This window comes from Delphinapterus leucas, chromosome 2, assembly GCF_059928025.1.
Source record: "Delphinapterus leucas isolate spDelLeu-1000000601 "Yukka" chromosome 2, BTC_Dleu_Yukka2, whole genome shotgun sequence".
Classification (NCBI taxonomy): Eukaryota; Metazoa; Chordata; class Mammalia; order Artiodactyla; family Monodontidae; genus Delphinapterus; species Delphinapterus leucas.
Window position 1 is genome coordinate 153601188 of NC_143130.1, and position 18048 is coordinate 153619235.

Genomic DNA, 18048 nt, shown 5'->3' on the forward strand with positions numbered 1-18048 from the left:
GCCACCAGGGAAGCCCACGCTTACTTTAAATGAGGGCTCTGGGGAGGTTGGTACTCACTGCTTTCACAACGCCAGGGCTCCGGAGCGCTTGGGTGTCCCTGTACAGTTTTGATTTTGTTGTGGTTGGTGGCAGCGTATTTTGTTAAAATCTTTACATAGTTTTTTTGGGGCGGACATGATTGGTAGCAAAAGGGAATTACCCTCACTCACCACAAAGCAAAACTCCTCCAAGATCTGCCTAACCCTCTTCTTTCTCTAAGCAACCCCCCTCCCCTGGAAAAGACCCTGTCCCTAATCTCAGTGCAGTTTTGATCAGTCTGATGCAGTGGCTGTCCCCGTGGCAGGTACCGCGTCCACTGCACAGATGCCACACCCGACTTCCTCATTAGAATCCAAGTCCCGAGTGCTGGGGTCATTGCCACTTACAAACTGGGTCACCACAGTGGACCTTTAAAGTGATTAGAAATCCTTGATTCCCATTTCAGGTCACAAGTGTGAACCTGTAGAGCAGGGTATCCTGCATACTGTAAGTGGCGTGGTGGGAGTGTGCTGCTGTCCCCCTCTTCAACTCCCACAGGCAGCTTTTGGGGTTGGGATGATGCCCTGTACCTCTCTGTGTCCCCTGTGCTAGTCCATCAGAGGGAGGTGTTCATGTGTGACCCGGGCGTTTGGAGTTCTCCCTTGAGTGACCCGTGAGGGGGCTTGGGGGTCTTTTCCCTTTCCTGTCCTCACCCTGCTGACAGTGATGAGCAGATGGAGGAGATGGAAGTGAAACAGCTTCAGAGCCCACCTCTTCCCCATTTTTGCAGCAACACAGACCTGGATGGCTGGCCACGTAGTGGGGCTGGAGTTCTGAGGGCTGCAAGGGAGGCTCAAGGACCGGTGTGCGGTCCCCTGGGCGGCTGGCCGTGTTGGGGAAGAGCGGCTCAGGGATGGTGTCCTCGGGTCCCAGGTAGTTGTAGAAGGGGACCCCGTCTGGGCCATAGAGGCTGTAGTGCAGGTCCTCGGGCCCAGGGCCATACTCATAGCCAGGCCGGAAGTGGACCCCGGCCTCCCGCTCCGCTTCAATGCGGGCCACGTTGCACAGCTGAGCGTAGACCTCTGTCAGAGAGGAGGGAGAGAGGAAGCTGGGCCTGGCTCCTGGTAGCTGAAGCCTGGAGTGCTCTTTCCCCAGCTCATGCTCACCGCCCCACGGAGAGAGGGAGTGTGCTGGGACTGCCGTCCTCTGTCCCCAGCTCTGTCCCCAAACAACAGGGACGGAAGACAGGGCCTTGACTTGCCCTACTCCGTTCTAAATCCACAGACCTGGATGGCTGTGGATTCCAAGGTGAGGACATCCCCTACCCTGGGGCCCAGCCCAGCTCCGCAGGTGTCTCCCCTTCCCTCCTTCAGGCACAGGCCGCCCTTCTCACCAGAGCTCCTGGGGGGGCACAGAGCACACTGCTGGCTCCAGGCCTCGCCGTCCTGGCAGCAGCACTCAGTGTAGGTGGTGTGGCGCCCGTGCAGGGGATGGCTGCACACGTAATTGGTGACTTTTTTCCAGCAGATGTCCGTGTGGATGTCATGGTCAGGCAGGTCCTCTGGCGGCACAGGGCGTGGAGGCATGTGAGCCCCCCCAGCCCAGGTCCGCTCCCCCGGCTGCCCCACCGCCCCACGGCCCCCCCACTGACCCGCACCGCTGGTGCTGTTCACGCAGCGCTGCTGGCTGAGGTCCAGGGTGAGGGGCGGGCTGCAGAAGCAGTGGAAAGAGCCTTCCGTGTTCATACACCCGCCATTCTCACAGGCCATGTCCTGGCACTCATCGTGATCTGGGAGGCAGGGAGATGGGAGGAAGGTCGGGGGCAGTGCCAACGCGGCCTGCCCACAGGCCACCTTCAGGGAAGGGGGTTTTCTTGTAACTGTGTCCCCTCCTCACCCCCTTCCCAGGGATGCCTTTCCAGTAGGTTCCCTCACCTCAGACCTGCCCGCTGTAGTGGGTGTCTTCCCTGGGAAGGGGAACTCCCAGCAAGAATTGGGCTGGCTGGCAGGGGTGGGTGAGCACTCAGCTCTGGGCCCCAGGGTGGGGAGGGGTGCCAGGTGTCTCACCCTCACACTTCCTGCGGGCAGCGTCGTAGTGGTAGCCAGGATCGCACAGGCAGATGTAGCCAGGCACCGTGTTGAGGCACCGGCCGTTCTGGCAGAGACCGGGCCCAAACATCACACACTCGTCGGCATCTGTGGGAGGGCAGAGCTGAGGCGAGGGGAAGGCGAGAAGCAGGATGGGGCAGTTCTTAGGACTAGGGGTTCCAAAGCCAGACTGGCTGGGGTCGAATCCCGGCCTTGCCACTTGCTAGGTGGGCGACTTCGGGCAAATTGCTTAAGTTCTCCTTGCCTCAGTTTCCTACCTAGAAAATATGGATACCACTACTTAACCTCTTAGAGTTAATGAGGATTAAAAGGTTAATACATGTAAGGTGCTTAAAACGGTGCTTGGCACATAGCAAGCATTCAAGGGGAACTACTTCCATTTCTGTTATTTCCTTTTCCAGTTTCAGGTGTGAGCCCATTCCTGAACCACCCTTTCTGAGTGTGAGTTCCCCAAAGTTTCGGGCTTCGTAAGTGGGGCCAGGGAGACCAGCAGCTGCCTCTGGCCTGTGTCCCTGTGCCCTGTGACTGGGTTAGTCAAGGCATCATAGTTTGTTCCTTGGAGGGTTCAGCCTCGAGTGAGCAGAGAAACCAAAGTGGGGTTGTATAGACACTCCAGGAGGAGCTCAGGTCAGAACTTCCAGCTAAAAATCTGCAGCCCTGGGACAGGAACGTTGGTTGGAAGCACCCTGAGAGGCAGGGACTGCATGCAGAGCGTCCCTGGGGGCCTCATGGAGGACCAGGCCGGGCCTAGTCAGGTGAGTGGCATTTGGGAAGGAGGGTCTGTAGGGAGGTTACCTGTGTATGTGGTCTGTCCAAACATCCAGGCTCCTTCCACAGGGATGTAGCCTTTCCCGCTAGGGCAGATCTCGCTGAATTCGACTGTGCAGGGAGGCATCCAAGCTCAGAGGGAGAAGGGTTCTGCCACCCCCCCTTCCTCTCCCCCCTTCTTTCAGTGTCACCCTGCAGAGCTGACCCTGAGAGGATTTGGGACCCTTGGGGGCCTTACCTGAGTCCTCGGCTGGGCACAGCTCACAGGCATCTCCCCAGCCGGTGCCCTGGGTGCAGCAGCACTCGGCCTGCGTGGTGTTCCGGCCCAGAAGACTGGAGCAGGGCGGCTGGCCCTTTTGCCCAGAGTAGCATCCCATGCGGATGGGGCCTGGGGGGTGTTCCCCTGGCGGGGCCTCAGGGATCCTGTGACCTATTTGCGATAGAAGCCCCTTATTATTGTCCGTTCATGGCCCCCTGGGGCACCCTAGCCTTTGAATTTATTTTAAAATTTAACCATTTATATAGCGCTTTACAGTGTGCGAAATGCTTCCATTGTCTCGCCTGATGCTCTTCACACCCGTACGGAGAGCTCACCCTAGGCCATCTGTCATAGAAGAGGCAGCCGAGGCTTCGAGAAGCTAGGTGACTTGCCAAAGCCACCTAGTGGCTTAGCAGAGAGTTGACCCCCGTTCCTCTGGTGCCAAACCCCCGCTCCTTCCAGCGTACCATCCTGCCTCCCTCCACTGTAGTGGGGCGCCCCCAGTCCCCGGCATACCGTATGGGCAGCCCTCTCTGCCCATTCCTCTGCTTCACACTGTACCCCTGCCCCTCCCACCCTTCCTTGTTCTAAGTCCTGCTTGCTTTTCCCCAAGTCAGAGAAGTCCAGCTGAGTCCCAGTCCCGCCAGGGCTGACAGGCTGAGCCCAGCAGCATCCCTCGGTGGAGTGGGACGGGGAGAGTCGAACTTAGCTCAGCTTCAGAGTCTCCCTCAGCCAAGAGCTCCCCGGGGTTGGATTGAGGCTCCCTCCAAGGCTCAATCTGAGATCCCTGAGGACCCCCTAAATTGGCATTATAGCTTCTTGAGCCTCCTGTAGTGTCGTCACAACCCTGCAGCCTCCTGGAAGTTCCCTGGCCTGGAGCAGACTCGGCACCGCACTCTCAGACTCCTCACCGCTCGGCGCTCCATCCCTGAGCTGCAGCCCGGCCCGGCCCACATCCCTAAGAGCTGGAGCAGTGGAAGTGCTTTGTAAGCCATGGAGTGGTGGTGCACAACGACGGGGTGGGGTCCGGGGCTCACCTCCAGCCACCCGCGGTCGGCAGCGCCCCTCCTGAGCGTCATACTCCTCCAGGTCGCTGGCGCAGAGGCACAGGAAGGAGCCCTCCACGTTCTCGCAGAGTGCCGCCCCGCATACCGCCAGCATGAGCTCGCACTCATTCACGTCTGCCAGGCAGGAGGACAGACTCGTGGGCAGAGGAGAGGCAGCCCAGGCACCCCTGCCCCTGCCTCAAGGCCAGCAGGCAGATCCTTGTCTCATCCCCCCCCAAAGAAACAGGCTAGGCCTTGGGGCAAGAGTGGAAGTGGGTATGAGTTAGCAGGAAGGAGGAACAGATGAGCAGAGGGCATGGGAAGGAAGAGGAAGAAGGAGAAGGATGGCAGAAAAGAGTCTGTAAGTGGACAAAGAGGAAGGGTTCCTCCCTCCGCACGGTCCCCACATGTGCCCCTTGAGACCTTAGGGTCTCTGGGGAAGGGTGGTGACTTCACTGGCGTGCTTGCTTCCCCTGCTGGTGAAGGTGGCCTCGTTTCCTTGACCAACCTGGCCAAGGTGCCCCTGTAGGGTGGGGCTGAAATCTCCCTCCCTTGCCACTCTATGAGGACCCCTTATGGAGCCTTGTTAGACCCTGAACATTTCAGGAGGAGGGCCCTAGGGCCCCTCTATGCAGGGCAGCCAAGATCTGCAGAGATGGGATCAAGGGCCCAAGGGCCTTCCCTTCCCTGGCTCAGGCTTCTCACCAATGCAGTCCCAGCCGGAGGGCGAGGTCTCGAAGCCCTGGTCACAGAGGCAGCGGAAGGAGCCGTCGGTGTTGTCACAGAAACCGTGGCTCCCACACATGGTGTCGTTGGCACACTCGTCTATGTCTGTGGGACAGGGGAGGCTACAGTGTAGGGTGTGCTCTCTATTCGCTGGGAATTCTTATTTATTTGGTCTACTAACACCAAGATTTCTGAAAGCTAACTTCTGAATACAGGAAAGGAAAACTCTAACACTGACATTCCTCTTCAATTTTTGTGTAAGCACTGCTGTATGGAAAATACACAAACTTCAGACAGCAGCAAAAAATAGTTTCTAGCTGGATACATGAAAAATAGGTGTCCTCAGGCTTCTCACCCTGGACACCCGCTCCCGACTCACCAGCACAGTCTCCAGTCGGGGCCACATGGAAGCCGGGCTGGCAGCCCGGGACACAGCGGTAGGAGCCGGGGCTGTTCTCACACCTCCAGGCCCCACACGCCGAGTCTCCGAAGTCCTCACACTCATCAGTGTCTGTCCCCAGAGTCATGAGAGGGGACAGAAGTGGCTGGGTCACTACTCTGGCCCCACCTCTCTGGCATTAAAAGGTCATGCCGCACAACCTCTGGGGTCTTTGATCTGTTCCAAACTACTGTGCTCGTGTCAACCCCCAAGCATCTACAGCAGAGCACTTCCTACTCCTCTTTATAGAAGACCTTCCCCAAAGTGTATTATGGAGAGTCGTCTTCATATCTGTCTCCCTTGGTCAATTTCAAGATTGTCCATAACTGTCTATTTGTTCCAGCAAAAGACATTAAACCCAGGTGGTGTTTAATAAATGTCTGTTGCATCAGTTTGGCTTTAAGAACTAGATTATGTGCTCTGCTAGCACAAGGACACCCTGAGACAGCCCCTGAGTCAGCAGAGGCTCAATAAGTGCATTGGACGATTAATCTGTGGAAAGTTCTCTGCTTCCTGGAAGCTGGGGGTCCGGGTCCCAGGGAGCTGAGGAGGAGGCAGAGTGGAGGAGACAGACGTGGGGAGGGGCCCCGTTCGCCCCCCCAGAGCCCTTACCCACACACTCCCCACTCTCTGTGGAGGTCTGGAAGCCAGTCTTGCACAGACAGTTGAAGGAGCCCTCAGTGTTGACACATTGCCCCCCGAGACACCGGTCAGTGACTGCACACTCGTCCACATCTAGAATAGAGACATCTGGCAGCAGGACCAGCCATGGGTCCCCAGGGCCCTGTGCAGCTTCCTCTGGGCCCTGAGGAGCCCATAGGAGGGCCAGGGAGTGGCTCGAAGTAGGAAAGTGCTGGAAGGTCCCAGGGAGAGTCCAGAGCTGGAAGCCAGAGGCCCGACTGGGGGGCGGAGCCCTGGAACTGGGGCTGTGTCAAGGGGAGAGAGGGTGAGGGCACCTGCCATAGACACCATGGAGAGGCTCTGGAGGAAGACTGAGACCCTCCTGACACCTGCCTCCCACCTCATCACTCAGCCTCCTATCTTCCCATCCTGGGTGGGACCGTGAGCATTTTCAGTACTCTAGATAGCCTCTAGCGCCCCCTGCTGCTGGCTACTCACCCTGGCAGCTGGCGCCCCCCTCTGCGCTGGCAAAGCCTGGGGCGCAGAGACAGAAAAAGGACCCGTGGCTGTTGAGGCACTCGCCGCGCGGTGCGCAGTACTCCTCTCGCACGCACTCGTCCACGTCTGTAGGGAGAAGATGGGCTGTGCTGTCTCCCGGGGACGCTCCCGCCTCCCCGCGCACTCTGCCCCCGTCCCCGGTGGGGAGACCTGAGCCACTCACCCTCACACACGGTGCCATTGGCCAGCTGGAAGCCCGGGGGGCAGAGGCACTGGTAGGAGCCAGCCGTGTTCTTGCACTCGCCTCCCAGGCAGCTGCTCTGGGGGTCTTCACACTCGTCCACATCTGCCGGGTCACACAGGGAGGAGGGCAGCCGATGGCAGCACCTCCCAAGGGCAGGAGCCAACGGGGAGGTCTCCAGAGGACCTGGCACCTGCCTGAGGAGACTGGACCCATAGGGGCATCGCTCCCTTGTAAAGCAGTAGAGCTGGGAGAAGCTGGCGAGGGAGCCTTTGGGGAGCGGGATAACTGCAGCTCCCTCCTTCTGTCCCAGCTCCCCCGCCTCTGGCAGCTCACACAGTGCCCACCTTGGGGACAGTTGGCCTATCCCAGCAGCCCTGGCCTAGGGTGGCCGAACCCCACTGCCCTCATCATGGCTGAGATGGCTGAGATTTCACTGAGAAACAATTGGGAAGGCAAATGAGAAATAAGCCGAGGAAGCAGATACAGAGAACCTGAGAAGGTAACAGAAACTAGATTATTATTACTATTTTTTTTGGGGGGGGGCGGGAAACGCAGGCTTCTCACTGCCGTGGCCTCTCCCGTTGTGGAGCACAGGCTCCGGACGCACAGGCTCAGTGGCCACGGCTCACGGGCCCAGCCGCTCCGCGGCACGTGGGATCTTCCCGGACTGGGGCACGAACCCGTGTCCCCTGCATCGGCAGGCAGACTCTCAACCACTGCGCCACCAGGGAAGCCCAAAACTAGATTATTTAAATTGGCCTACAGATTGCCTGGTACAGGCCAAGGTTTTTCGGAATATGGTCCCAGCACCCACCCTTACAAGGAAACCTTGAGGACCTTCTTAGATGACAGATCCCAAGGGCCCCCGACAGAGGTGGATTTAGTAGGCCTGGGACAAAGCCCCGGGAAGCTGCCTGTTGAACAAACTCTCCCAGCGATTCTGACACGTGCTGAAGCTTGTGATCCAGTGGCTCAGTGGTCCCCTAGACCCAGTTCTGCAGTCGCCTTTCCAACTACTGTTGGGGGAGGGGCAAGAATAGGTGTCCCCAGCTGCCCCACCATCTGAGGTGAGCGCCCTTCTCTAAGGGTGATGGGTTAGTCTGCGCTCTTCTCCCCCACGGCAGGGGGGGGGCCTCTCACGTCACAGGTGTGGCCCAGGGCGCTGGGCTGGTAGCCCCGCTCGCAGTCGCTGCAGGAGAAGGAGCCGGCAGTGTTGGTGCAGACTCCCGAGGGGCAGACTCCCAGAAGGGCACACTCGTCTAGTTCTGGGGCAGACAGCCAGCCAGTCCCCGGGGGCCTAGGAGGCCTCCCTCCACCTGGTGAGGCAGGAAGCACCCCACGCCTCTGGCTCCCTCTCTGACCTCATAGGACTTTCTGGGGGTCCCTGGCTGTGAGCCTTCTGTAGGGCAACCCCAGTACCCTCTCCCCAGGATGCTCCTGGGGCGGCTATACCGTCAGCTTCCCTCTTGCCTCCGTGACTCCCTTTTCCTCCTGTCCTCATGGAGGAGGAAATAGAAGCTGTCCCTGGGGCCAAGGCCATTCACAGGGTCCTCTAGCCTAGCCTGGAGACCCTCAGCATCAGCCCCAAGCTGGGGGACAAATGGAGTGTTCTTTGAGAGGTAAGAGGGCCTGTGTTCTCGGTCCCTCTCGGCCATCCCCCCTCTCCCGGGTTACCTTCGCAGGCAGTGCCGTCCTCGTTCACCCAGTACCCACTGTGGCAGGCCGAGCAGGTGAAGGAGCCCTCCGTGTTGAGGCAGAGGCCCGCGGGGCACGAGGTGCGGCTGGCACATTCATCAGCGTCTGAAACAGGCCGTTGAGCTCCGTGTGGGGCTCGGGCTCTGCCGGACAGACACGCCGGGCTAGGCAGAGGCCAGTGGGGCGGGAGCGGGGCAGGGCGGGGGAAGGACGGGTCTCGCAGCCACATGTTGGGTCAGCGTGCTCAGGGTTGCGGGGCCAGAAGGAGGGAGCTGCAGGCTGACTCGCTGCGGACAAAGCGTGCTTCAGATCTTCTTTGTACCTTGGCAGCCCTTCTCGTCCGAGGTGACCTCGTAGCCCGGCTCACAAGAGCATCTAAAGGAACCCTCCAGGTTGATGCACGTTCCATGGGCGCAGACCCCAGGGGTCAGACACTCATTCACATCTGCGGGAGAGAAGTCCAGGATGGCGGGCTGGCCTCATCTTCCTCACGCAGCCTCCGTCATCAGGCTGAGAGCATGTCAATTACGAGGCCAGGGAATCAGCATTCAGAGGGGGCCATAGGCACCCTGGGAAGGGCATGAAGTCCTTCCTGTTCCTGGGCCTACCTACTTAGACAGGGTACCCTTCTCCCCTGAGCTCACTTCCCCCCACCGAGCTCACTTCAGCTCTATCTAGTGACACAGAGCATCCTGCAAATTCCTAGAAAACGGGGCCAGGTCCCCCAGTCCTGGGACTGGTTTGGCCCATCTGAGGACACCTGCAGTCAAGTGTCTAAGACACTTGACTCACCCTATAGTGAGTCTGAACCTCTCTTGTCTCCTACCCACCAACCAGACTGGCATTATCTCATGTTCCCAGCCCACCCACCAGGTTCAATAGGTGAGTGGGCAACGCAGAGAGAGGCCAAGTTATGCCTGGGTGGCTGAGTGGCAGTCTCAAGGGCCTGGGAAACGTCTGCCCTCTCCAGAGCCTCAAAGCGTCTATTCACAACTCAGTCCCTCGTGGCATTCTGAACCCTGGGTCCTTCTTCCTGTAGGGGCTGAGGGAAAGAGCATTCCTCCTACAGATGACATGCAGCGCCCCTCCCCCCGGAGGGAGAAGAGCACCCGCTGTTCAGTTAGGCGTTGCTGTTAGACACTGAGACATTGAGATGCAGAAGAGCAGAAGACCACTCCTCCCTGGGAAACACACCACTGGTGTCAGCCCCTTCCAAAGACGCTTGGTACCTCACTCTACCTAGCAGGATCCAGCCACAGAAGCCGCTGGGACCTTGGGCTGTAGCCCAAGGATGGATATGGCCAAGGAGCTGACAGGCACCCCCCACCCCCGGCTGATTCAGAGGGCAGAGCACCAGTAACTGAAGCACACCCATCTCAGCCCCAGCGTCATCTGGGAACCCAGCCAGGTCATGGAGGACAATAGCCTCCAAGCCACTTCCCTCTGCCCACCCCTTCCCCTTCCTGTTGTGGGCTCATCCAGGGGTCCCAAGGCCAAACAGCCCCCTCAGTGCCTTGGCAAGCAGCCCTCACCTACACAGCTCCCACTCTGGCCCCTGTAGCCCTCCTCGCAGGGCAGGCAAGTGTAGGAGCCAGGGGAGTTGACGCATCTCCCGTCAGGGCAGGTGCCGGGGTGATGGCATTCGTCGATATCTGCAAAATAACAACCCCGCCCGCCTTGGTCATCTCTGCGAACCACGGCACATGGGTGGGCTGTGAAGAAGCAAATCCTTGACCCTGCCCTTGGCTGGGGAGAAGGAGGGATGTCAGTTTCTGTACTGATGGAAACTAGGAAAAAGTGAGCGCTGTCCTGTGTTCCCAACCCCACCTCCCATCCACTGTCCTGGACAAAAGAGAGATGGAAGACCTTTAGGAAGGGAGACTCCTTGGTGAAGGAGGCTGCCCTTCCACTAGCTAGGGGAGGGTGAGAGAGCTTGAATTCATGAGCTGGACTCTTGGGAAGGGCCTTCGTATCTCCCTTGTTCCTTTACAAGGGGTGACAATGACGTGTTTGGACGTGCTTGGCAGATCCCGGAGGCCCCAGAATAGATCCCAGCTGGGCAATGAGGGCCAAATGGGCTTCCCTGCACCAGGAAATGAGGACTGAGGATGATCCCCCAATCTTAGATGTGGCCAAGACCAGCCCTGAGGCTGATGCAGGGTGAAGGGTGGAGGCTGGCAAGGCTTCTCAGCTGGAGAGGAGACTTTTCTTCTAGCTGAGAACCACATAGAGCTCCAGCACCCACTCTGGTGAGATCCAGGAAAGTCAGCCAGAAAGGATGAGTCTGAGCACCAACAGGACAAGTAGGGGAAGGGGTGATCCATGGAGAGAGAGAGCAGCCAGTCCTGGGAGAGTGACAGGGAGTGGGAGGGTGAGCTTTCTCCCAGGAACTGCATGCAGGGCTCTTCCCAGCGTGAAGCTTGTATACTGGGGAGTCCACCATCCAAGGCCCCCAGGTGACCTGGGCTGAGTTAGGGAGGTTGTGACACAGGGATTGAACTCTGGGTCAGGACTGCAGGAGGACATTCTGCTCCTCTGGCCCAGTGTCGAGGCTCCCAGTCACTATTCATGACAGACAGAACTATTCATGACAGACAGATTGACCGAGCGCCAGATTTACCCTCCCTATGTGGATAACTGTCATTCTCCTGCAGGGAGGCCACCCGTTCATGTAGATTCAGAGACCCTACTGCCCAGGAGGAAGACCTACTCAGCACCCATGGAGGAAAGAAAGGCAGGAGGCAGGGCCAAGGGTCAGAACACAGGCTTTCTGCAAAGGGACTCAAGCCAGCAGCTGTCATAATAGAACAGGACATGGGCCCGGAAGTAGAGGGTGAATATGAATCTCCTCTGAGGTTGTTTGGTCTACAGAAGACCGGGTACATCAAAGCCCTCTGTCCCAGGGAGCCAGGTACCTCTCAAGGTCAAAACTTCACCCTGAGGGTCCACATGAGGAAGACATACACAGGGCGGGTGGTTTTTCAGGTGGTGTGTGTAAGGAGATACCCAGAACTCCCGGGCAATCTTGGGGACACTGAGATAAGGCTCACCTCTGGAAAGAGGGCAGCCAAGAGCCCCTAGCTGGGCTGTGGTGACACCAGGCTAAACTATTCTAAGGGCTTCTGTAAAGACAGAGATGGAGAGAATGAGACAGAGGTGGAGGAAATGAAGGTCCTAGGGCCACCAATTTTGGCCAGCACCATGGCCCGCTGGCCTTGGCTGAGGTACCGAAGGAAAATGGGCAAAGCCATTGGGAATTATCCACAATTCCTGCTTCAGGGATGCGAGACTCCGGGATGAAGAGAAAGAATGAGGCAAGGATCCTCCTCTAAGACCACACTGAGGAAAAATGGAGTCTTTGGACCTCTCCTGCAGGGATCAGGCAGGACAGGAAGGAGATTAGATTTACCAGGAGCAAAGGGCCCTGAGGTCTGCCCTGCCCCAAACGTTCTGGGCACATCTGTGGAGGTGGTGCCCGAACTGTTTCACACTAGGCATTAGGAGACTTGCAGGACGAATGCTGTTCACTGAGAATTCCAGCTCTCCACTTCTGGGCCACGGTGGGCTTGTGCCTCCTGGTCCCTTGTGGTTGGATGGGGCCAGGGGACTAGTGCTGGCCAGTAGCTAGGACGTGTATAATTCATGGGCCCAAACATTTATTTGTGTGCAACCCTGCAGGGTGCTCTTTCTTTCTTCCATGAACACTGGCCACATTCAAGATGCCGGCCATTCCTTTAGCCAGGCTCTAGGGTGAGGAAACGTGGGGCGGGATGTTTCCTCATGATGGACATGTGGCCTTGGTCAGATATCAAGTTTGCGGTGTCCTAAATCACTAAGGTTGAGGTTGGTTGTTAATGTAGTATAACCTGGCCTGTCCTGGCACACCCACCACTGGCACACCTGGCACACCTTCCTCAGACCAGAGCCCCAGCCAGCGATGATCATGTGCGAGAGGTCTGCCAGCAGGTGAGAGAGGGAGGGCAGAGGGTCAAAGCAGCCCACAGTCTCCACCTGAGCCAGGGCAGGCCTCTTCTAAGTGGGGGTGGATATAACAGAGCCACTAGCCTAGCCGATTAAAGGAACCAGATAAAGATTCTGGATGAAGTGGGTTACATGTTAAAGGCACAAGCTCTGAGGTCACCAGATATCTTGAGGCTGTTCCACCAACCTCTTTGTGCCTGGAGCCAGATTTTTCTGCCTAGTCTAGGGTTTGAATTTTAATCTAAGCTTATGGTATGCTTTGGTAGCTTTTACCCTGGTCCTTGGGGGGCAGGAGCTGTCTGTCTTTTTATTGCTATATTCCTAGCCCATGGCTGGGACCCAGCTGGTGCTCAACAAGTGTTTGCTGACCAAAGAATGAGACCATGTGACTAACTAAACCTTCACATCCTCTTGGTATGAGGCTGCTGAAGAGATCCCAGAAGACCCAAGGAAACAGTCACCCCAGGGACCAGCTTGCCAACCTGCTGTCTGTACACTGGGAGGATCCTGGAGCTTCTCTAACCAGCACTGCAGCCTCTGCGTGAGGAAATGTGAGGGTGCTGCCTCTGTTCCTTGTGAGGGCACAGGGTGGGGAGGGTGCTCACTCAGGCGCCAGACGCTCAGGTGACCTTGGACGTGGGTGGGGACAGCAGAGCCCTGGCAGTCTGCAGGGGAACCTAACCCCTTTCCATGGGAACCCAGAGTCATGGTACGATGGAAATGCCATCGAGACTTTGGATGGGCTGCTGTCCAGACCACTCAGGCCTTTCAGCAGATACTTGAAGTTTAAGTGGAGAGAGTGGTTTCTTAGTTGGAAGAAGAAGAAAGAAGGAGAGGAAATTCACTGGGCTCTCGGGGTGATGGGCCGGGTCTGTGGTTATGGATGGAAACCTGGGGAAGTGTGCAGGCTACATCCGTTTTTCTCTCAGCAGACTCAGAGTGTCTGCCCTGGGCCAGGAACTCAGCCTGACCTCCCAGCCGAGGTGTGTGTCTGGAACCTGGCGTTGAGGGGAGATTAGACGTGCGAGAGAACGGGTCCTCAGACAGTAGTGCCGCCCCCTACTCGCTGAGGGGCTGCACGTGCACTTTGTATGTGGCAGGTTATTCAGTCCTCACAGGAGCCCCTAAGATGGGCATTATGGTTTCCATTTTCAGACATTGAGGCAAGAGCCAAACCCAGGCCTGTCTCCGCCAGAGCCTGTGCTCTTGCACGGACTGGTTAGTATAAATTTGATATTTTTAATGTCCTGGTATTTTTCTTAGTTCATTTCCTTTAGTTTTGCTTTACTTTTTAACAAAGTCTAATGCCAAATTAATAATGTTCGATGCTTAAATGAGGCAGTCTATCAGATCCCTAACACAGCACCTGGCACATAGCAGGCACACATCAAATGCTAACTCCCTTCACTCTCCCTTCTCCCGGAACATGCCAGGATGTCTGTCCCCAGTAAGTTAGTGAGGATAAGGGAAGTGGGTTCAGGTTTTGATCATAAGTGGGCCTGAGTTTAAACGGGGAGGCATTGAGAGGGGAAAGTAACACGCCAGGGATGCAGACAGAGCATTGTCTGTCCTACACCCCTAGTGACCTCTCCCCTTTGCCAAGACCTGCCAGGGCTCTGGACTCTGCTTCTGTGGTAGTGGCATTGGGAAGGGGGTGGGCTCCCTTCACCAGACACAGAAGCTCATCTCTCACCTCTAGGACCCTCTGAATCTTGGCCCAGGGAAACCTGGAGGCAGGGAGGCGTCTGGGCCTAACCTTGGATCCAGGGCAGGACTTCCTTCCAGAGAGAGCCTGGATTCCCCCTCACCCCTTCCTGTCTCAGCCAGTCTTGGGAGCACATGACCCAGGCCTCTTGCAAGCATCTGAGACCCCCAGCCTGGCAAGGGGGTGGAAGTGGCAGGGCTACCAGGAGCTGACATGATGGTGGCAGGTTCAAGCCAGTCTGTGAGGACATCAGTTGGCAATGACACAGCCAACTTATGGCAGGGCCTGGGAAAGGGGGCCAGGATGAGGGCTCATTTGTTCATTTATCCCACTAGCATTTGTTGGGGTGTCCAACACATGGACATTTGTCAGGTGTCCATGCATGGTCATCTAAGGATATGGTCCAGCTCTGAGGAGCTCACAGCCTTAAAGCTTTAGCAAGTAGGCCGAGCCCAAGGCCCCAGGCACCTCCCAGATAGATCAACCTTCCCTCTGCCGCATGACTCAAGGTGAGGGGCAGAGGTGCATGGAGGGGTGCTCCCGGGATCTCATGTACATAAAGTTACTGTGCTCCGTGCTGCCAGGACAGACAGGATGTCAAAATCCCACTGAGGGGACAGAAGGGCTCCAGAATCCACAGATAGGTCTCTCTGTGTGCAGGAGGGGGCTCGGCATCAAGGGGCCCAGTCGGGGATAAGCTGGAAGGGGAGCTGGTGGTGGGCAGTGCCCGGGGAGGGGCCAGGAGAGGGTAGAGCGGCACCCCATTCCTTACCTTGGCAATGGCCCTTCCTGACCATCATGTAGCCCTGGTCACACTCGCAGTGGTAGGAACCCTCCGTGTTGGTGCACCGCCCCCCGCTGCACACCTCGGGCTGCCCACACTCGTCTATGTCTGTAAACACGCAGCAAAGTCCTGAGTTGGGGCCAGCCCTGCAGGGGATCCTGGGACATCTGTTCAGAGGCCAAGGCCAAGGACACCCATGCTGAGGCCCAGGCAAGGAAGGCATCCTTGCTGCAGCCATGAATGGCAGGGTCTGAGACTGACCAACTCAGGCCCCTGCAAACTCCTGAGTTCCTTTCTCCTGGAGGGGATGGCTACTTTGGGGGCCCATGGGGACTCTCACAGCTGTCTCCTTACCCCTGTGCAAGGGCTGGTCTTGAGGTCAGGTGGCTGTGCCTATGGCACTATCTGAGGAAGCCAATGAAGTCCCCCTCTTGACCCCAGTAAATCCCCCAGAAGTCTGCTCCTAGAGTTCCTAGGGGCCTTCCTAAAGGTTAGGGATTGGAATTCCGTGGTGGTCCAGTGGTTAAGACCAGGATGGTGCTTTCACTGCCAGGGGCCCTGGTTCGATCCCTGGTCAGGGGAACTAAGATCCCACAAGCCACGTGGCATGCCCCCCCACCCCCCAAAAACATAAGTTTAGGGATTAAGCAGCCAGTGAGAGACAGCATCTTAGGCAGCTGTGGATCTGTCCATTTGGTTTCTGCCATTGTTCCAAAGCATAATGTGCCCTGTGATGGCTTGAAAGCCCAAGCCTGGTCATGCCCCTCCCCTGCTGGGTTCCCTGCTGCTCAGCCTGCCTCACAAGGCCTCACCCCAGCCTTGCTGTGTGTGCTGATCCCCACTGGTCCAGCCTCCAAGCCTTTGTTCACACAAATGCCTCTGCTTGGTTTGATGGCCAGCAGAGCCCTACTCCCATTCCAAGGATGGGTTCAGGGCTTCCCTGGTGGTGCAGTGGTTAAGAATCCGTCTGCCAATGCAGTGGACACATGTTCAATCCCTGTTCCGGGAAGATCCCACATGCCGTGGAGCAACTAAGCCCGTGTGCCACAACTACTGAGCCGGCATGCCACAACTACTAAAGCCCGCGTGCCTAGAGCCCGTGCTCAGCAACAAGAAAAGCCACTGCCATGAGAAGCCCGTGCACCGCAACAAAGACCCAACGCAGCCAAAAATAAATAGAATAAAGATAAATTTTTAAAAAAAAGGGTGGGTTCAATTTGTCAACTCTAGGTCACTCTGGCCACTCCCCATTCCCTGCCCCCCACAGTCAAATTAATGGAGGACTCACCCTTGCCCCAACCCGTAGCAATGGTTCAAACACTTCACAGAGGCTTTGTGCAGACGAAATGAGATAATCCAGGTAAAGGGCTTAGCACAGTGCCTGCCTGACACAAGGTGAGCACTGAAGAAATGTTAGCTATTATTATTTTTATTCTAGCATTAAACCTACTCTATAAAATCCAAGCTCCTCAGCCTGGCATGTGAGACCTTTTGTGACCTAGCCCCGCCTGGTTCTCTCACCTGGGTTGCTGCTTCCCACATGCCTCCTTCTTTTTCTTTTATGGTCAAAATTTTAATGTCAAAAACTTATAAATGTTTGGTATTAGTCCACATACAATTCAGTTTTTGGTGTAGAGTTCTTTGGCCTCACGAAAAAACGCTTGGTTTACTTCACTAATAGGAATATCTCTTAATGCTGAGGTGGCCTCTTCTTGGTATTTCTTCTGCTGTTGATTTCTGGCATAGTTGTCTGTGATTGCATGAATGGAGTTGAGTGGAGAGGTACTCATCATGTTTATCCCAAATAAGAGCACATATAGTAATAACATGATTACTATAGTAGTGAGGAGGTACACAGGCAATACAACTGCTCGATATTTTTGAGGCCAACAGGATAAGCCTAAGGAGTTTAGCCTAAGGAGCTTCTGCACGTGCTGTTCCCTCGCCTGGAGTGGCTTCCCACCCACCAGCTTGGCTGTATCCTTCTCATCTCTCAGTGAGGCTGCCCTCGCCCCTCCAACCCATATGGCCCTTCCCAGGGTTCCCTTAGGAATCAACCCTTATATTGAATAGTAACTGCTTTTTTTTCTCCCTGACTGCTGAGAATGTGCCTTATTATCCTAGTGTCCTTAGTACCTAGCCCAGACCCCCCCAAAGTACTTATTGCATGAATGGAATAGTAAGCATTTGTTTACAGACATGAGCAATACTTCATGACACTTTAGTGCACAGTGGAGTCACTGGCAGATGGTATAAAATGTACACTCCCAGGCCCACATCCAGAGATTCTGATGCAGCAGTACTGGGCAGGCCCAGGAACCTGCATTTTAATAACTCTCCTGGCAATTCTGAAATAACTGGTCCTCCCTTTGGGAAGCTAAAGAGAACCTGATAAAGGACCCACAAACTGGTAGGGCCAGGATGACTGCCTGATAGATAAGCCTGGGAAAACTGACTTGTTCTATGGAGAAAAATGGAAATGGAAAAGACCCGATATTAACACCCATGCAAGGATGGACTCCAGATGGATTAAAACATGTCGTGAAAGGCAAAACTGTAACTTTAATGAAAGAAGGTGTAGGAGAATATCTTTGTGAATTAACAGTGGGGAAGAACTTGTTAACTAAAGCTCCCAAAGCATAAAAAATAAGGCAAAAAGGTGAATTTCAATACATCAGAATTAATGATTTCTGTTAAAGAAAGGACATGTGGATAAGGTCAATGGACAGAGGACAAGGTGGAAGAGTTGTCATATCTAAACCCAGGCAAGTATCTGGAATCGATAAGGAACTCCTAAAGAGCCACAAGGAAAAGCAGCAAAGGCCACTGGAAAAGAGAGCAAAAGATAAGAACAAGCAGTTTCTAGATAAGGAAACCCAAAGGCTCATACACGAAAAGATGCTCATAGATACTAGTAAAGTAAACGTTATTTTAAATATTTAATAATCAAATAATTTATCTTAATCAATTATTTATATTTATTTCAATTCTAGAAATTGTAATGCCTTCTATTAATTATATAAATTAATGAAATAATTTATAAATAAGAATAAAGTAAATATTTAAAATAAGGAGATATTGGTTTACCAGAGCAGCAAAATTTAGAAAGTGGATGTTATCCTGGATGAGGCCTCATCACACCGCAGCCAGACCCC

At 55.6% G+C, this 18048-nt stretch overlaps 1 protein-coding gene across 1 annotated transcript in view; it reads right to left on the minus strand.

Moving 5' to 3' along the window:
- Window positions 1-18048, minus strand: part of LTBP2 (latent transforming growth factor beta binding protein 2) — a 99596-nt gene that overhangs the window by 4798 nt on the left and 76750 nt on the right. The window contains exons 18-35 of the mRNA XM_089907953.1: window positions 14882-15001; window positions 9956-10075; window positions 8746-8868; window positions 8403-8528; window positions 7869-7993; window position 7543; window positions 6708-6830; window positions 6485-6610; window positions 5978-6100; window positions 5306-5437; window positions 4906-5031; window positions 4192-4335; window positions 3134-3325; window positions 2923-3006; window positions 2086-2214; window positions 1671-1808; window positions 1413-1580; window positions 733-1101 (exon numbers count right to left, since the gene is read on the minus strand). Coding sequence (XP_089764079.1) covers window positions 733-1101; window positions 1413-1580; window positions 1671-1808; window positions 2086-2214; window positions 2923-3006; window positions 3134-3325; window positions 4192-4335; window positions 4906-5031; window positions 5306-5437; window positions 5978-6100; window positions 6485-6610; window positions 6708-6830; window position 7543; window positions 7869-7993; window positions 8403-8528; window positions 8746-8868; window positions 9956-10075; window positions 14882-15001 — 2469 coding nt within the window. The remainder of the gene's footprint in view (window positions 1-732; window positions 1102-1412; window positions 1581-1670; window positions 1809-2085; window positions 2215-2922; window positions 3007-3133; window positions 3326-4191; window positions 4336-4905; window positions 5032-5305; window positions 5438-5977; window positions 6101-6484; window positions 6611-6707; window positions 6831-7542; window positions 7544-7868; window positions 7994-8402; window positions 8529-8745; window positions 8869-9955; window positions 10076-14881; window positions 15002-18048) is intronic.